Here is an 18,985-nt window from a genome sequence, read left to right as displayed (position 1 = left end):
TTGCCTGTTTACCCGAGACACATCCTTCACATACACCTCCGTCCTTCATGATCTTTGGTAATCCGAGCACTAATCCATTAGTTTCCATATTGATTAGTGTATCCATATTTACATAACCATATCTCTTATGCCATAGTGAAGACATCTCCTTTATTGTCATGGTCATTGCAAGATTTATATCACTGCTTAGTCGAAGTGGAAACATCTTATTGCTTGTCATTTTGATATTTCCAACGATTTCATTGTTTGCATCCTTGATTATGCATTGATCTTTTTTGAATAAAACTACATACCCTTTCTCGATGAGTTGCCCTACGCTTAAAAGATTATGTTTCAAGCCCTTTACATAGAATACCTTCGGTATTCTTCGAGTTTTGTCCCTAATTGTGATCGACACTTCGCCGCATCCTAACACTAACAGTCATTTATCGTCACCGGTTCTCACTTCTTTCTTTACTGATTCATCTAGTTTGATGAATAATTCTATGTTTCCCGTCATGTGGTTACTACAACCACTGTCTAAATACCAACAATCATCCTTGACTGTTTCCTCCATATTGAAGATCATGAACATTGTGTCTTCTTGTTCATTGTTTTCTTCGTCTATGTGGATTAGTGCGTTGTCAGATTTCTCGTAATCATCCTTCCGATGACAAAACTTGACAGTTATAACATCTAACTGTACTCCATTTTCGACTCTTGTTCTTACCGATTCGGTCTTGATTGGAATTACGCATTTGACATGCATGTTCGGTTGGAATATCTTCATAGCGTTTCAATCTCAGTTCATGAGATTGTAAAATTCCCATTAATTCCTCGGTCGAAATACTCTCTAAATTTTTTGTTTCTTCCACAGTTATCACCACAGACTCATAATTCCGAGTCAAACTTCGTAGGATTTTTTCTACGATTCTTTGTTCACTAATTGATTCTTCGTTCATTCTTAATTGGTTAACAATAAGAATTGTTCGATTGAAATAATCATCAACCGATTCCCATTCCCTCATTTTTAACGAATCAAATTCACATCGAAGAGATTGAAGTTTAATTGTTTTTACCCGATTTTCTCCGCGACAGGATTTGTGCAGAATATTCCATGCGTCTCTCGATGATGTTGCAAGCGCAATTCTTTCGAATATGGTTTCACTCACTGATTGAAATAAGATATGCAGTGCACGTTTATCTTTCTTGATTGCATCCCTGTGCGCTGATGTCGCTTCTTCCGTTGGATTAGTACCCAGTTCACGAATTCCTTCATCAACAACATTCCACAGTTCTTGAGATTCAAGCAGGACTTTGATTTGAATGTGCCAGTGGTAATAGTTTTGCCCTGTGAATTTAGGAATTTGAGTTTGAATTCCTTGTCCCTGATTCATATCTCGAGAGTTTGATAATTTCTTGGATTGCATCTATGTGGCTCTGATACCACTTTGTTAGAATTCTGGATTTAGGGTTTCGAAGAACGGAGAATATCTTGTGTTCATAAAATGAATTGATAAAAAGCTTTCGGTCATGTTACATAAGTATATATATACATACATAACAAGGCAATAACTGCCGTATAATAATAAATAATTATAATAATAATAATAATAATATGATCTAAGCTTATAAACATTCGTCTAACAGCCATTAGCCCAATAAAAATTCCATTGTAACCCAAGCCCAATTAAATTTGAAGCTAAATGAAATAACTTAACCCAATCGCCCTTCCAATTCTTTCTCCCTCTCCCTATACTTATCGCGCGCGAGCGACGCACGAAAGTAGTCAACACGTACGACGGGAGCGGTGTTGATGCACTTAGTGTGGATGTCGCTAGTGATGTTCGAGACCGTTCAAGACACGACTGAAGTCGACGGCCTTCCTCCGTCGATTCGACTCGGCATACAAGATGCAAGTGACAACGAAACGATACGGCAGGAGAATAGCATCATCACAATTTCAAGATCTCATCATCATGACATGGCGATGATGATGTCATGTTCATTCATAACTTAACAACATTCTGTTGATTTTGTAATCACACGAAACATGACTTTTGCATGAGTTGTTTATGTATACATGAAATATAATGGGACATGAAACACAATATCACGAAATACACATGTTTCGTGTATATCCCATATATTTTGTGTGACATGAAGCTAGTGCTTCGTCCTGTTATTATGTATTTCGTGTTGCTTCGTGTGTGTTCCCTGTTGTATCGTCTATAAATAAAGCAGGATAGGGTTCATTTTAGAATAGTGCATTTTGAGAGAGTATTGGAGCTTGTATTGAAGTTTTTGTATTGTTACTCTGTCAAAATCAATTGAGAAAATTTTGAGTGATTTGGGTGTTCTTGATTGTTTGTGCTCTTTCTTGGTTGTGTATAAATCAGGGATTCCGCACCTGTTTTATGCATTTGATTACTTGAAATCACCTAGTTGTTGGATCCTTTTAGGGACCTACAAGTGATATCAGAGCATAGGAGTGATTTCTTGTTAAAAACCAAGTATTTTGGTGAGATTTTGTGAGTTTTTGAGTGATAATTGAAGGATTTTAGACAAAAACACAAAACCCACTTGTGAATGACATAAAATGGACAAAAATCAACCTAAATGATGTTATTTTTATGAATTTCTAGTTGAAATCTTGCTAAAATCAATTGAGATAATGAAAACCCAGCTTGTTTTTGAATTTTAAACAAAAATTTTTCAAACTCCGTTTTTTCCGGCAAGAAGGTTGGCTGGAATTTGTTGCCGGAAAAGTACACTCACCTGAATATTCCCTTTTGTGAGTTGGAAGGATTTTATATAACCGAATGGTACTATCTGTCTGTTAAGTTTTTGTCTTATCTGTGTCTTGAGTATGCACACGAATCCTCTTTCATGTCACATTTTCGTGTTCTGCATGTTTGTGAAAGAAAGTGTTTTGCCTAAAGAAATTTCTTCGCTTGAAAGAAAGTATTTCGCCTGAAGAAAGTGTTTAGTGTTTCGCTTGAAAGAAAGTGTTTCGCATGAAGAAAATGTTTTGCCTGAAGTTCTAGTATTTCTCCCCACAATGTTTCGTCCAAAATCTTAGTATGTATTTCACCTGGAATTCTAGTTTCGTGTAACTAAGTATTTCGTGTAACCAGCATACTGTTTGCGTACTTTCGTGTGGATTCACAACTATTTCGTGTCAGCTCACAATTATCAGATTTTTCAACAGTAAGTGTTTTTGTCCCTGTTATCCATCATATTTCCAAAAGTTATTTTTATCATTTTAGTATAAGTCAATATATCAACCAATCCATGGGATTGGAGTGTCAACGGTACTTTGAGCGGTACCGCACCTACACAAAATACTGGAACATCATGGGTTCAATCTCTCATGCCATCTCCATCTGCAATGATATCGGCTAATCAGTGGGCATTCATCGCAAACTAGAATCAAAGCATTCAAAACCTTTTGGTTAGTGAAAGCTAATCTGGAAGTAATATTCATCCACCTAAGCTTGCCCTTAATAACGACTATCCTCGGTGGAAAGGTAGGTTTCACACGTATGTCCTTGGTCATAATACCGAACTTTGGACGTGTTTTACAACTCCGTACAACGAAGCACTTAAAGAATCTGGATCGAGCGCCACAACATAAGCAAATTTAACAGAGGAAGAGAAAAAGGCATATGATTTGGAAAAGAAAGCTTTTGCCCTTCTCACTCAGGCGCTTGATAAAGACATCTATTATCAATTTATTTAATGCACAACTACTAAGCATTTGTGGGATACTTTACAAGCTAGAGTAGAAGCAAATGCGGCTTCGAGAAAGACTCGACATGATTTATTGAAGAAAGAATTTGAAAGGTTCATGCTTGTGGAAAACGAATCATTGGGAGAGATGACAGCAAGATCTTACCACTTGTTAAGCAAAATATTTTCATATCAAGTAGTTGTGTGTCCGCAAGAGATTGTTTCCCGATTTGGCGATGCACTACATCCAAAATGGGGTCAATTTCTGGAAATCTGAAAGCAAAATGGTGTTTTGAGCACGATTAGTATCTATGAATTTGTTCAAACGTCAGAGAATAAAGATGAAGAAGATATTAGAAAGGCCAAAAGAATTTTAGTTCCGCAAAATCCATAAATGTATTTCTGTATTGTTGGTGGTATTAGTGGAACTTCACAACCGACTCAACATACCAAGTTGCAAACCGCTTTTTTCTCCAACATAAACCCTTTCCTACCACAACAACCCACAATTTTGGAACCCGTTGGCCTAATCCCTTCCAACGCAAACCCTTTCCTACCACAACAACCCGCCTTTGTTCCCCAACCATTCCTAGACCCAAATCAAGCAACTCAACAAGCTTTCTATGGAGGTTCATCTAATCCTTATGGTAGACCAACATTTAACCCAAATCCAGTCCATCTTAATACCTCCGATCTCAACAAAGTTAGTGTAGAAGGTGCCAAAGAACACATGGAGCTTCTAAACACTTTGGTGAGTTCCTATTGCGGATTAGTTGATGGACAAGTTGGCAACATCAATTTAAGCAGTGAAGAATACGCATAGATAGATAAGGAGGAGATGGAGTTGACTGATATCGAAGGGGCCTTTGCAAGTGCAGTGAGGAGAGCAAAAGACTTTATGGAGAAAACGGAAAGAACTAGCCTGGAAAGCAAAAAGAATACTCCATTTGGTTTTGACAAAGGAGTGGTTACTTGTTTCAACTGCAGAGAAAAGGGGCACTTTAAAAGAGAATGCACAAAGCCCCCACAACAAGGAAATCAGTATCCTTTCAACAGAAATCAAGTATCCAACAATGAAAGAGTAATGGTTCTTGAAAAAAATGTCAACCGGGCGTTGTTTGTTCAGGCTGATGAAATCTATGATTGGTCTGTTCAGTTAGGAAACAGTGGTGGAGGAGGAACTGCATGCTATGCAGAAATTGTAAAGAATGTTAACGATGGGGAATCTTCGGGAAATTATGAAAGTTCAGGGTATAGCGGTAGTTCAGATGAAGAAGGATCGAGTTATGGTGAAGATGGTGCTGAGGTAGATGATTTGATTGCTGAAGCTGAATTGATGGATAGCAAGGAAGCAGCTTTGGAACAGAAAATTGAAGACTTATCTGATGATTTCTCCAAGCATCTTTCAGAAGTTGGATCTTCTACTTTTTGTGTTGCATTCATGGCTCGCTTGGATTACTAGTCCAGTCAGGAAAGTTTCAATAAACCTATCTTGTCTAAGTGTGTTGAATGTATGTTGTTAAAATATAAATACTTACAACTAGAGGGTAAATTTGATCACTCCAAGAAAAATCATTAGAGTTTGATTGTGGATTTGACAATGTGTACTGAGGCAAACACAACTCTTAAAAGATGAAAAGGAATTTAAAATGACAATTGAAACCTTAAGGAAAGATAATTTTGTACTTATGAAAACTATTCTCAACAAGCAAATTGGAAATAATAACTACATTAATATCATTGATGAAACAAAGATGCGAATATGATGCAATCAAACTTAAGTTGGATAACTACTCCAACTCGAGATATGTTTTGGATCATATCATTGATGTTCAAAAGAAGAAGGGTGATGTAAAATGCATCGGTTGGTTATCTGGCCTGTCCTCCTCCGGTTAGACACAACTACACCAAAATGCTAGATGACGAGGATATGCCACATTTTGGACCCACTGCTCCTTTAGATTTTGATGAATTTACAGTCGGTCTTGGGTTCACTAAGGGTGCATCCTCAAGTCAAAGTGAATCGGATGAGACCAATGATTCAAAGTCCATGAATAATCAGAGTCCTCCCATTGTTGAGGATTGTGATAGTTTGGACGACGAATCGGATGAGGACAAACCTAAGCAGTCAGATACAGTAACAAAAGAGGAAAACATACCTATCGAGAATCACATTCTTTGTGATCCACAAGCAAAACCGTTTGTGACTGTTACGGCCAGGTCTGTTGAACCATCTATTGAAAGTTGTGAAAGCGTGAATTTGCTTTACACGTTGATTAGATCTAATAAAATATATTCAGATAAGGATTTCCCAATAAAAAATGTCAATCAATTTTTTATCGATAAAGTTTTGAAGATTCTACTAGTAGGTTTTTGGGCAAACAAGTCCAAAACAAAAACAATCAACGAAAGCAAAATTACGCTAACCAAAGAAAAGGAAAGGGCAAACAAGGCCAAAACAAGAAGAAGGTTCAGAATGTGAACATTGTGAAATCTCAAAGGACTGACAAAATCAAATCTTTTGAAAACAAATCCAACCCTGATTTTGTTAAACAATTCCAGATTTTGAAAAGAAACAATCAAAACAACTACACACAACACACAAACTATTATAATGTAGGCCAAGGTACCTTAAGATCACGAAGTTCATCATCAAGCTATCACAGTCATGACACTCCAAGGTTTGTTGAGTGGAGATCATGCTTTGAATGCGGAGAGTGTGGGCACATTGTCAGAAACTGTCCATACCGCACGAAGGGAAAAGAAAAAGTTGATACCCCTCGTGGTAACAAGGACCATGCAAGATCTGTTTCACCAAAACAGGATCCTCATCTTGTTAAACAGCGACAAATGAAACAAAAGAAGAGAAAAAAGAAAAGAAGTTGAAAATGCTTTAAAACTGAAGGTTATCCAAACACAGTCTGTTAACTCAAGTGTTAAAAATGAAAAACAAAAAAAGATTTGGAAACCAAAATCGGTAACTATGTCAGGGGGAGCTCAATCAATTTTGAATCATCAGGAAATCAAAGTCACAATTCTCGATGATGCCGGACGACACAAGTCTACGAAGGCTTGGGTCCCACTCTCCAACTGATCGTTAAAAGAGTGTATAAGATGTTCCGGCAGGAACTATTGATAGTCGTAGGATTTTTGATAGTGGAGCATCCAACACCTGATCGGCGACATGAGGCTTCGAAACATTGTTAATTCAAGGAGGATATGTTGCCATTGATGGAGAGAAAAGAAGACAAAATGTCCGGTGAAGGAATGATGATGAAAGAACGTGGATGAATGAAGTTGAAAAAACCGACAAAATGAAAAATGTGTCAAAATTTGATTGCTATGGCTTTGATCGGGTCAAGAGGATAGATTCCAACAAAATGTACGCACTTGCAGCACGTCTGTCACACCCTCAAATTCCACAAGCGGAGTACTACCGCGAGGCGTGTGACTGGCCAGGATCCATCCACCAATCATATTGAATAATTATAGTAGTAAGCAGTTATATTTAAATACAATTAGTGACGAATAAAGTTCACATCCAAAGTATTGAGTTCAAAACAACGTTTGAAGGAAATAGCGGAAGCATAATTTAAACAGTTTAGTCAAAAGTTCAAAGTTTAAAAATTATTAAAAACCCAACACGGGTTAATGCGTCCACTACACTTCCCAAGTTGCAAGCTCCTGAGTCACTATGTCCCTACAAAGCAGGAAATCAGAAAATGTTTTTTGTTCATTAGTGAAGTTATTGGCTGAGGTTTTTGTGGCTAGATAGGTCAGCTCATTCATATTTAACTCTATAAATTAGGCTTGTAGATCTTTATAACAACCAGGGTCGTAAGATATGTTAATGAACTCATTAGTTTTAGTTATGATGGTTATATTTTGAGTAACAAACTTACCTCACAAGTTTTCCGATAGGAGAAGTGAAAACCTGCTTGATTTAACTGGGTATACGGTTGATCTAGACACTTGCAATGTAAATCTAGTATAAAATCTCAAAGTGAATTAAATTTGATGCTCCTAGAGACAAGTATGGATGAAAACAGATGATAAAGAAATATAATATGTCAAGTAACGGAATGAATTCAGAGTAGGATTGAGTACTAAATAAAGTATTGATGTGAAATGAAGGTGAACGAGCCTAATGGGCATTAGCATTAGATGTAGATACCGTATAAATCTCAGTTTTTAACTATACATACAGAGATAATGAGTCATCGGCCTTAGGATTTGGTATTAATCCTCTTCTATTTTGAAAATCTAACAAAACTTGTTATGTATGTAGGAAGATGTGAAGATTCATTTATGTGAGAAAAATCGTTTATTTTGTCTATCCGAAATGCAATTATGGAACTAATACTAGATAGTAAAATTACTCTAGTGCGTTTGTGTACCAAACCACGTACATTCTATAATTCTTTATCATTTTCCTGTTTGCATTTCGAATATGTGCCATATATGACTGACTGTGTGTTGTATGTTTGTGAAATGTTCTATGTGAGATTTCATATATACATCTTGTCAAAAATCTACATGAATGATGATCAAACTACTCTTTCTTGGTTAGGACACATCCAACAATGATTGGCATGTGAAGTTGTCTTATGGACCATGATGGATTAGATTATTTGGTGGCATTGGTAACTTCTTTTGTTCAACAATAATTGACATGATTAATTATATCTTAATTCTCTGTTTAACTTTTCTTTTTCTTTTTTGGGTTTTAGTTGTGATGAATGGCATGATGTTGATCCGCATACAATTGTGGAAGAAATATGGTTTTATATAAGGTTAAATATTCAAGAGCGCCTGCAATATATAAAAATAGACAATGTAGCATCAAGTTCGGATTTTATATACAAACAAAGACGGTGATGGTTGATGATTTTGAAGGTGTTGTTTTTCTTTGTTTTTTTTTTTCAAAAGTGGCGTATCCAAAAAAGAACGTCCAAAGAAAGGATTGTAGACCTTACCGATCCATGATTTCTGACAATCCCCTTCCAATGCCAGATAAAAAAAGTTAAAAAAAGTTGACCCAAATATTGTCCTCATGTAAATTATGAAAAATATCACAATTGTCTCTTCCATTAATCATTTTTTGGATTATGTTAAACTTATACCGACTCGTCAAATCTTTGATTGTCTTTATTTTCGTATAATCGCCAGACTAGATTTTAGTTTTACTCCATGAGTTTTATTAGGATTTCTCATCATGATGTCTTGATCCTAAAACTACATGAATGTATATCGTGAGGAATGTGTGGTTCAATGAACACAAGTTGTTGTTGATGGACTATTCTGGATGCAGCTAGTGTCGGTCTGACCGAAGTCGAACGACGTTCCTCCATCGTTCGACTCGAAGAACAAAGATCAAGTGACATTAAATGAATATTATAAAAGTTGCAAGGAAATAATTTAAAGTGAAGACTTTAAGTCCATGCATGTCATATACAAACCATCGTTTGGAGCGTGGTCCTTAGTTTGGAATTCCTTATTTGATGGAACCATCATTTGAATATACACAATGACACATCTTATCCAAAAAAACAGGGGTATCCCATTTTTTTTTAGAATCAGGGGTATCCTTTGTATAACACCGGAAAAACTATACCAATTTTACACTAAATAGATAGAGTTGAGGGGTATTTTTACATTACGAATACGGGTTGAGCCGTAGCCCGTGCAGTGCAACCGAACACTTTAATTGTCACTTAGAATATGAGCTTGAATGAGCAATATAGAGTGTGTGTGAGAGAGGGAGTATTGGAGCTTTCATTGTTTAATCATTGTACCAAAACTCTGTTCCAATCAATATATGACATGTTGATCGCTAAAATCTTTATTTACTGATACATACTCTTACTCGGTTGGGGTGTAACTTGGATTCTTCACTTGTTATACCATTCGAAACAACAAATCCTTGTATTCGAGATCCGAAATTTGGACCTACAGTTATCATTCCATAAAACACAGGCATCATTCCACTCTACATCCAAATTAAGCTTCCTCACCACCTACCACAAACTATAGTTAGTCTCTATGAGATTTGTTGACTTTCAAGACTTTTGACCCGTGAGTATATTGATACGCTTAGTGATGTTTCGTAGGACGCTTGGATGATTGCATGTTAACACTTATGCTATAATTGTTAGCATCAATCTCATGACATAGAATTCTTGCAACCAACACATCGTTTCATTGGTCCAAAAAGTCCACTAAAAGATATTTCATACAATGGAACATTAAAAGTATAAAATATGAACCCAAATTGTGTGTTCACGTTCACAAACGCTGTTAGAAACGCCCAACTTACTTTTTTTTCAAAAAAAAAAAGCCACTATAGAAATAAGCTAAATATAGGAAAACGTACTTGTCTTTGGAAATTAATCTGTTTATGAAGACGGCAACAATCTTTTGATGTAAGTTTTCTATTCTAAGGTAAGCCTTGTAGGGAGTGTTGCTGGCTACAGTGTGTAATTCGTAAAAGCTTCATCTAGACAACAAGATCATTACCATAACTTTCGAAAACAGGGTCTGGTTTCTCTTCAATAATGAATACAAGATATTAAGGTATGACACCTAGCACTTGGTATCCCTTCTCTAGAAATGATAGGTTTGTTCTCTTTTTCACACAGGTTTGATGTCTATTGTCAACATATTTTTATCTGTTATTGCTCTCTAGCATCAAACAGTAGAAAATCATGTTAGACAGAATCAATTATAACACCTCGAAATTTTGCGTCCAATAATGTATTGACACGTGTCTTAGGTTTACACGTGGTAATAAATACTAAATAAGGACTAAAGTTGACAAACATAGAAAGTATGTGAATCCAAGGGTTCAAAATGTCAACAAGGGATAAATATACTGTACAGTAACCCTAAATGATGCCCGTACCTTCAAACGAATAAATCATGGATCGTACGGAACGAAATGTGGAAAAAAGTGAGAGATTACAAACTACAGGGGTTAAATGTGTCAACATGTTTAAGTTATACCTCTGAGTGACCCTTTAACAAACCCGAGGCTTTGTAACAGTAAATTACGCTCACTAGAATATACGATATAAATTTCGCAAAGTTCTGTTTTAAAACGAGAAAGTTATGATCAAATTCGTATGCGAGGGGTTAAAAGCGTCAACATTAAAAGTTAAGACTTTTCGAGTAGTAATAAACTAACCGAGGACCTAACGGCGCGGGTAAAAGTCACGAGGCCCTTATACGTAAATAAAAGAGGCCCAAAGTGCAAAGTTACCCCTTCGAATCGGCAAAGGCCAACAGTAATAATTGAAAAGATTTGAAAATCTTGAAGACAGGTCTCAGGCGGGCCGCGTAAAGGTAGCAAAGGGCTTTACGCGGGCCGCGCTGACAGTGAAGATATGGGCTCTGACAGTGAGATCCAGGCGGGCCGCGTAAAGGTTACATGATCTTGGACGCGGGCCGCGTCAGCCTTCAGATGCAGAAAAGTCGGACAGAAGCACTGTTTGATGTTTTAACCGACATATGAGCCATTATGAGCAGCATGGGCACCCCCTAAACGTCCCCTAGCACTCAGGGACAGGTGTTGATCATCTAGGAACACTTGTAGCACTTGTTGGCAAAGATCTAAGGTGCCTAAACTACTATAAAAGGGCCTTATGTTGCAACATTGTTCTTCACACCTCAATCTGCTTTCTTGATCACTTCTGGAGCTCAAGAACACTCTCCTAGCATCTCTGGTCGTGTACCAAACTTCTGTAAGTGTGCTTGACCCTTTGTGGCTTAGTTTTACTTAGATATAGCTTAAAAGTCAATCCGTCATAATTAACGATTGACTTAACGGTTAATCACAAATGGTCCAGTGATTAATCGAAACAAAGGTAGTTATATGTTGGTAATCATGTGGGCATTAAACCCTTAAAAGGGCACCCTCTGATTCCCACTTTATCTAGTCCAAATGTCGGGTCAAGTTGCTTAGAAAAAGTCAACAGAATACTAACTTTCGATTTTATGCATAATCAGCAATGTAGATGGCGTGTAACCTATTTTGACACTCATATAACATGATAATAAGTATTATAACTGGTCTAAGCTTGTTTGATCCGACCATTTACTGTTTTGACCCGGTGCGGAACCGAAAGTCGCAAGACTTTGACTTTTGCTTTGACTTCAGTTCTGACCCGTTATGGTATGATTTAGATATGCCTTAGGACTCTCTTGGGACCAGGTTACATGATGGTATAACCATCTGTGACCAGTTCGTTGTTTGTCCGAGTTGTACGCACATTTCCGTTATATGCTTAAATGTTGACCATAACGCCCTTTTAACTTTAAAACGAGAATTTTGGACATGTGAAAGGACAATAACCTTAATTACTGATTTCTAAGCATGTCCCTAAAAATTCATGTCAATCCGAGGTCTAGAATAGGAGTTATGCTAAATAGCGCAATTAAGGAAACTTTGGTAATTAAACGGCGCAATTAGCATAAAGCCTACCATAACCCAAATTTCGACAACAAACCTTTTGCACACTGATGTAAAATAATATTTTGAGAATTTTAAAGATTTTTAATTATTTTTACCTTGCTCATAACCTAAGGTTATGGCATTGATTCGGTAAATACCGAATATACCCTTTTCGGACGTAAAATGAGTTCTACATGGTATTTTGACCCGAATCCAGTTGCTACTGATTTTAAATATTAAATAAAGTATTTTGAACTTTATAACATGTTCGGAAAACTCAGATTTCCTGTAGAACTCGGAAACCTCTTTTATAATCTTTAAAATGACCGAAATACCCCTACGGGGCGTATATTGGGATTAAACTCGTCATGGGCATAATGGAAGGTATCCTACTAATACCACAACCTCTTTTAAGCAAATTAACTTAAGAAACCTGTGTAGAACTCTTACGGTTACCCGATACGCCTTTTACACGTACGGTTCGGTTTATGTAACTAGTTTACATCAACTGGCCGAAACGGGTCAAACCTTATCGTTTTTACCTCAAAATCCAGAATGTGTTTATATTACCCACATAAAACAAGTCTTCAAAATTGTTGGGTCCAAACCACATTCCATTCTCGGTTTTCGCCTCTCATGCGATTAAACCGTATTTATCATTTGAAACTGACCGGTCTAAGCTAAGGCTAAATTAAAGACCCGTTAGGATTCTAATAGTTTGTTATAAACCTTCGTTCCAGAATAGGAGACCAGTAAAAGATACTTGCATTTGTTTATTGAGGTTATTACTTGTTCAGGTAAATACTTTTAACTTATTTCCCGTTATACGGGCTTGGTTTACGGTATATAAAATACCGCTTGGTCGGGCAATTGACCCCAACTCATTAGTAGTTGGGTATTACCAATGTGACCCGTTTAAAAATTTGGTTTTGTTGGCTTTACGCCTTTGGGAGCTTAATGACCATGTCCCGGATATCCTTGGCAGCATTTTACGAAATGGCCACGACCTCGACACGCGGGTGTAGGCGTACACCCGACAATGTGTCTATATTTATAAAGGTATAACCGTTGGTTTTCCCGCCACGGCTTTATGCTATGTGGCGTGTCTATTAACCTTAAACCCGGCACGACCCGGGCGACTGAACGCATAGCGAAAATGTAATTCTTTTACAAGATTCGATTGATTAATTATCCCAAGTTATAAAGAGTTTGTGCCTTGTGCATTCAAATCAATTTTCATAACCTTTTACAAAAGTGTCGGTTGAATGTATTTACCAGTGTAAACTGAGGTATTTTCCCCAAAAAGATTAAATGCAGGTTCTACACAAAATAGGCTGGCCACTCCTTAGCATCGTTAGAGTCTCGCAAGCTTGGGATGCCACTATCTGTTGAACATTATATTTCTATTTTATTTTGATCCCCTGTGGATTTATTTCAACTACTTGTGATACTTGGATATTACATTCTATGGTTGAAATATATCTATCTTTATGCTTCCGCTGTGCATTTAAATATTGTGTGGTTTGACTATATTGTTGCCAACTACGTCACGGTAATCCCCCACAGGGCCCACCGGTGAAACGTATGGAAATCGGGGTGTGACAGGTTGGTATCAGAGCCAACGTTGAGTGAATTAAACACTAGTCTTTTGTGTTTAATCTCAATGACACAATTGCACATAATCGAGTCTAGACAAGAACCTAGGAAAATCTCGAATTGTTTCTTTAGTTGTCCTTTACTGTATATTGTTGATTTAAAAAAAAATTATGAAAGCAGGAAATATGCCTCCAGCAATTAGAAGAGGAGGAAGAGGCAAAGGGACGATCACTACCCACAATGATCACGAGGCCGGACCTTCACATATGCGAGCTCCTTCTAGCACGAGGAGTGAAGAACCTCAGAGGCGTAGGAGGAACCTCTTTGAGCCCGCTAGACGGTCTACCTCGCATAGTTCGACACCTTCATACCGGTACTCATTTGGGCCAAATTCAGAAAACGAGCCCAGTAACCCTCAACCTTCGTTCATACCTCTCCAGCGTTCTGTTTTGCACCGTTCCTATGGTGATCTCACTCCTTTCTTCCAAGGCAAATTCAACCTGGCAGACTATGTCCAAGAACCAGTAGGTTTTAACCAACTAGGACCAGAGGACCATTTCTCCGAAGACAATGCGATGGATATGGACGAGGACACGGATCCCATCGAACCTGCAAGAGGTACCCCGACCATCCTATCGAGATCTCTGATGGGTCATCCTTTCATGGAACACCTTATCAGGGTCCCGACAGTTACCAGGCGAGGTTTAACCAGTGCGAGTGGTACTTTACACCCTCTCACCATTCTTCACCTCACCAGCAGCAACAGCAGCAGGATCCTTCCGAGGATTCGCGTTTCGTGGCAGTTACGCCACCGCCTCCACCGCCACCAGTTCAACAAGCACCTCCGGACCCGCCGAGGCATAGGAGATCAGGCGCGCGGATATCTGCAAGAAGAGGGGATTTTCATTTCAGCACCCCTCGACACTCCAGCGGCAGTCATTTTCCGCCACTGCAAGAAGACCCAGAAATGGGTGGACCTTCGAGTCACCCTGCAGAGGTAAATTCTGCACCAGTTGCACCACCTCCGCCACCATTCGGCTATGATAACCCGATACCAGCATACGCCGGATCCACAGCATATAACCCGTTTGAGTTACCGACTCACACCCACTATAATTATGCTGACGCCGACCCATACTTGGTAGCGGCCAATTACAACGCCCTCCATCCCGCAGGACCTTATGGAAATCCCTGGGGATTAGGATACGCAGCTCATGGGTATCCAACACCTTCTAGACCTCTGGTTAAGCAACCGTCGCAGCAGCCACGTTTTTCCCCACCGGAGCAGGAAGAAATCCTTCACCGTTTAAATAGGGTAGAACGAGACTTTGAGCAAGAACGTAAGAACAATCGTGGATTCCTTAAAGGCCTAGCAAACCTGTTAAAAGGGAAGAAGAAGCGAGATCATTAGTCTCTAGATGTACTATTGTATTTCCTATTTTAATCGAGTCCCTGTGTGGACATTTATTTGTTTTAGTCCCTGCGTGGACCATTGCCTTTTAGTCCCTGCATGGACTTATCTCTTGTCCCTGTGTAGACATCTATCCTTGTATTTGGTCCCTGCGTGGACTTGTTTTCTGTAAACCTCTGCGTAGGTATTTTGACTATTTAAATGTCCCGTTTAGGGCAGGGTGTAATCGTTCTTATGATTAATGGAATGTTAAGTTATAAAACTTCATTTTTGTCATTATATACATTATTATATGAAGTAAATCAAAAATCATTGCTTTTAAATAAGTCTGCCCAAATAAAGAATCTTAATGGTAAGACCTAGCCTGGTGTCATTATAAGACCCGGCCAAGATGGTGAGACCTGAGTAAAAGATTCAGATCCCTGTTAACCTCTGAAAACATGTTAACATTCTTGGCAGATGTGATTTGTTAAAATGACACGCGTCATTCTTATATAAGAATCCTTCAAAGGATTCCAAAACCAAATTAATGATTTATAAATCATAGGTGTAAAATCATCAATTAAGATGATCACTTATCAAACATCCATTAGTGATGTAGTGCCTACGGGCCATACTTATCGTCATATAAGACAAAAGACAGTTGTAGTCTATGACTCCCTGTCAGAAAAGGTAAAAGAACTATGGGTCGAACCTTCATGCCTTGATTCTCTGAAATCGTGGCTGATAATATATAAAGCGTCCTTGTGACTAGGCTTTTGTGCCACTAACAATATTGTTTGTAATTAGGATAAGTTATATTCAAATCCTAAATAAAAGTGAGTAACAAATTAACCAAATATGGTCTATGTTTACCATGGTTAATGAATTGCCATAAAAGACAATTCCAGAATAAACCCCTAAATAAAAATTTTGTCATTATCTTCTGTAGCAGATCAAGTTTTCAATGGCTAACTCGGAGGAGAATAATAGTCATCCGAAGGAGAATGACAATGATAACGCCCAAATTAATATAACGGGCGCTGAACTAAAAGCTTTGGTAGACGACGCTGTTAAGACGGCCTTAGATCGGCAATATGAAGAGTATAGCGAGTCTCGAAGCAGGACCCTATCTACACCACACTCAAAACCAAGAACCCATTCTGCATCCCAAAGCAAACCACCCTCAACCCAGTCTAAACCTAAGAAGAATGACGATCGACACTCATCGAATGAGAATAGTGTCCGTCCCAAGAAATTAGTGTTCACTGATGCACCTCGCGCCAAGGGTTGCACGTATAAGTATTTTGTTTCCTGCAAGCCCCGAGATTTTACTGGGGAAAAAGGCGCGGTGGATTGCATGACCTGGCTAGACGAAATGGACACAGTTGTGGACATAAGTGGTTGTGCTGAGAGGGATGTGGTGAAGTTTGTATCCCAGTCATTCAAGGGTGAAGCCCTAGCGTGGTGGAGATCATTGGTTCAAGCCTCTGGGAAGGTTGCTTTGTATAGCATGACATGGGAGCAATTTATTGCTCTCATCAAAGAAAACTACTGCCCTCAACACGAGGTTGAGAAGATAGAGTCTGATTTCCTATCACTGGTCATGAAGAACCTGGACTGCCAGGCTTATCTCACAAGTTTCAACACCCTGTCAAGATTGGTTCCGTACCTTGTGACCCCGGAACCTAAACGGATCGCGCGTTTCATCGGGGGTCTGGCCCCGGAGATCAAAGCTAGCGTGAAGGCTTCTAGGCCCGCTACATTTAGATCCGTGGCAGATATATCTCTGTCTCTCACACTGGATGCAGTGAGACAGAGATCTCTGAGAAATGCTGACACCGAGAAGAGGAAACGTGAAGATGATGATTCACGTAGGTCAAGCAAGAAGCATCGGGGAAATCATGACCACAAGAAGGGATCAGAGGCCAAGAAGAATGACCGACAGTCGGGCGATTGGCCCAAGTGCAATGTTTGCAAGAAGCACCATTTCGGAAGGTGCAGGTATGAACAGAAATCCCAGCCGAAGGCATGTGGGATTTGCAAGTCTTCTGAGCATAGGACACTTGAGTGCAAGAAACTCAAGGATGCAACTTGTTATAGTTACAATGAGAAAGGGCACATCAAGACTAACTGCCCAAAGCTAGTAAAAAAGGCTGAAGAAGGGAAAAAGACCAATGCCAGGGTCTTTCAGATGAATGTTCAAGAGGCTATCCAGAACGACAACGTCAAAACCGGTACGTTTCTCATTAATGATGTATTCGCAAGAGTATTATTTGATTCTGGAGCAGATAAATCCTTTGTGGATGATAAGTTTTGTGAGTTGTTAAAATTGCCTGTAAAAACCTTGAATGTGAAATATGAAGTAGAACTAGATGATGGGACTATGGGAACAGTCTCAACTGTTTTAGATGGATGTGTTATATCCATTAGGAATCACTCATTTCCTTTATCCCTGTTACCCTTTAAACTCGCTGGTTTCGACGTAGTATTGGGTATGGATTGGTTATCGCATAACCAAGCCCAAATTGTGTGCAACAAGAAATAAGTGGTGATCAAGACTTTGTCTGGAGAACCACTTACCATTCAGGGAGATACTCGGCATGGATTGCCCGCGCAAGTGTCTATGCTAAAGGCATCCAGATGTTTGAAGAAAGGATGTGTCATTTATATGGCACAGGTGACTATTGGTGAGGAGAAACCCAAGATTGAAGACATCCCAGTCATCTCTGACTATCCTGAAGTTTTCCCGGAAGAACTACCTGGTTTGCCACCAGATAGGCAAGTGGAATTCAGTATCGACATCTTTCCAAGAGCAGCGCCTATTGCAAGAGCACCTTATAGATTGGCACCGACAGAAATGAAAGAATTGAGAACGCAACTAGATGATCTGCTAGCCAAAGGTTTTGTTAGACCCAGTTCGTCTCCATGGGGAGCACCAGTATTGTTCATCAAAAAGAAAGATGGGTCGATGCGTCTATGCATCGATTACCAAGAGCTTAATAAGGTTACAATCAAGAATAGGTATCCTTTGCCCAGGATCGACGATCTGTTCGATCAGTTGCAAGGAGCGAGCTACTTTTCCAAGATTGATCTCAGGTCAGGCTACCATCAATTGAAGGTCACGGACGAAGATGTGCACAAGACTGCATTTAGGACTCGTTATGGTCATTTCGAGTTCCTAGTGATGCCTTTTGGGCTCACTAATGCACCTGCCGCATTCATGGATCTCATGAATCGCGTCTGCAAACCGTATTTGGATAAATTTGTCATTGTCTTCATCGATGACATCCTCATCTACTCAAAAAGTCAAGCTGACCACAAGAAGCATTTACGATGTATTCTTAAATTGCTTCATCAAGAAAAGCTTTATGCCAAATTTTCTAAATGTGAATTTTGGCTACGAGAAGTCCAATTCCTTGGACATGTAGTCAGTGAGCGTGGTATCCAAGTGGATCCCGCCAAGGTTGAAGCCGTCATGAATTGGCAGGAGCCGAAGACGCCTACAGAGATTCGCAGTTTCCTGGGTCTAGCAGGATACTACAGACGCTTCATCGAAAATTTCTCAAGAATTGCTGCACCCCTAACTTCTTTAACTAGAAAGGATATAAAGTTTAATTGGGGCCCTAAGCAGCAAGAAGCTTTTGATATCCTTAAGCAAAGGCTGAGCAATGCCCCTGTGTTGACATTGCCGGACGGAATGGAAGAATTTGTAATGTATTGTGACGCATCGCACACCGGGATGGGTTGTGTGCTTATGCAGAGGGGCAAGGTGATTGCCTATGCTTCACGACAATTAAAGGTGCTTGAAAAGAATTACACCACCCGTGACTTGGAGT

General features: G+C 39.0%; 1 protein-coding gene across 1 annotated transcript; it reads right to left on the bottom strand.

The window, feature by feature from the left end:
- Nucleotides 1-421: 421 nt before the first annotated feature.
- LOC110876865 lies at nt 422-1,409 on the bottom strand. The gene is made up of 2 exons (XM_022125025.1): nt 864-1,409; nt 422-763 (listed from the first exon to the last, which is right to left on the bottom strand). The coding sequence occupies exons 1-2, from the start codon at nt 1,407-1,409 to the stop codon at nt 422-424; spliced, it is 888 nt and encodes a 295-aa protein (XP_021980717.1).
- Nucleotides 1,410-18,985: the final 17,576 nt, after the last annotated feature.

The sequence above is a fragment of the Helianthus annuus genome, chromosome 16 (genome assembly GCF_002127325.2).
Source record: "Helianthus annuus cultivar XRQ/B chromosome 16, HanXRQr2.0-SUNRISE, whole genome shotgun sequence".
Classification (NCBI taxonomy): Eukaryota; Viridiplantae; Streptophyta; class Magnoliopsida; order Asterales; family Asteraceae; genus Helianthus; species Helianthus annuus.
Note: the sequence above shows the minus strand (reverse complement) of the source record. Positions and strands in the feature narration are given on the sequence as shown.

Coding starts and splice junctions, on each gene's coding strand:
- LOC110876865 (XM_022125025.1), bottom strand. CDS start 1,409: ATGCAATCCAAGAAATTATCAAACTCTCGAGATATGAATCAGGGACAA. Junction 764..863: donor CTCGGAATTATGAGTCTGTG/GTGATAACTGTG, acceptor AACGCTATGAAG/ATATTCCAACCGAACATGCA.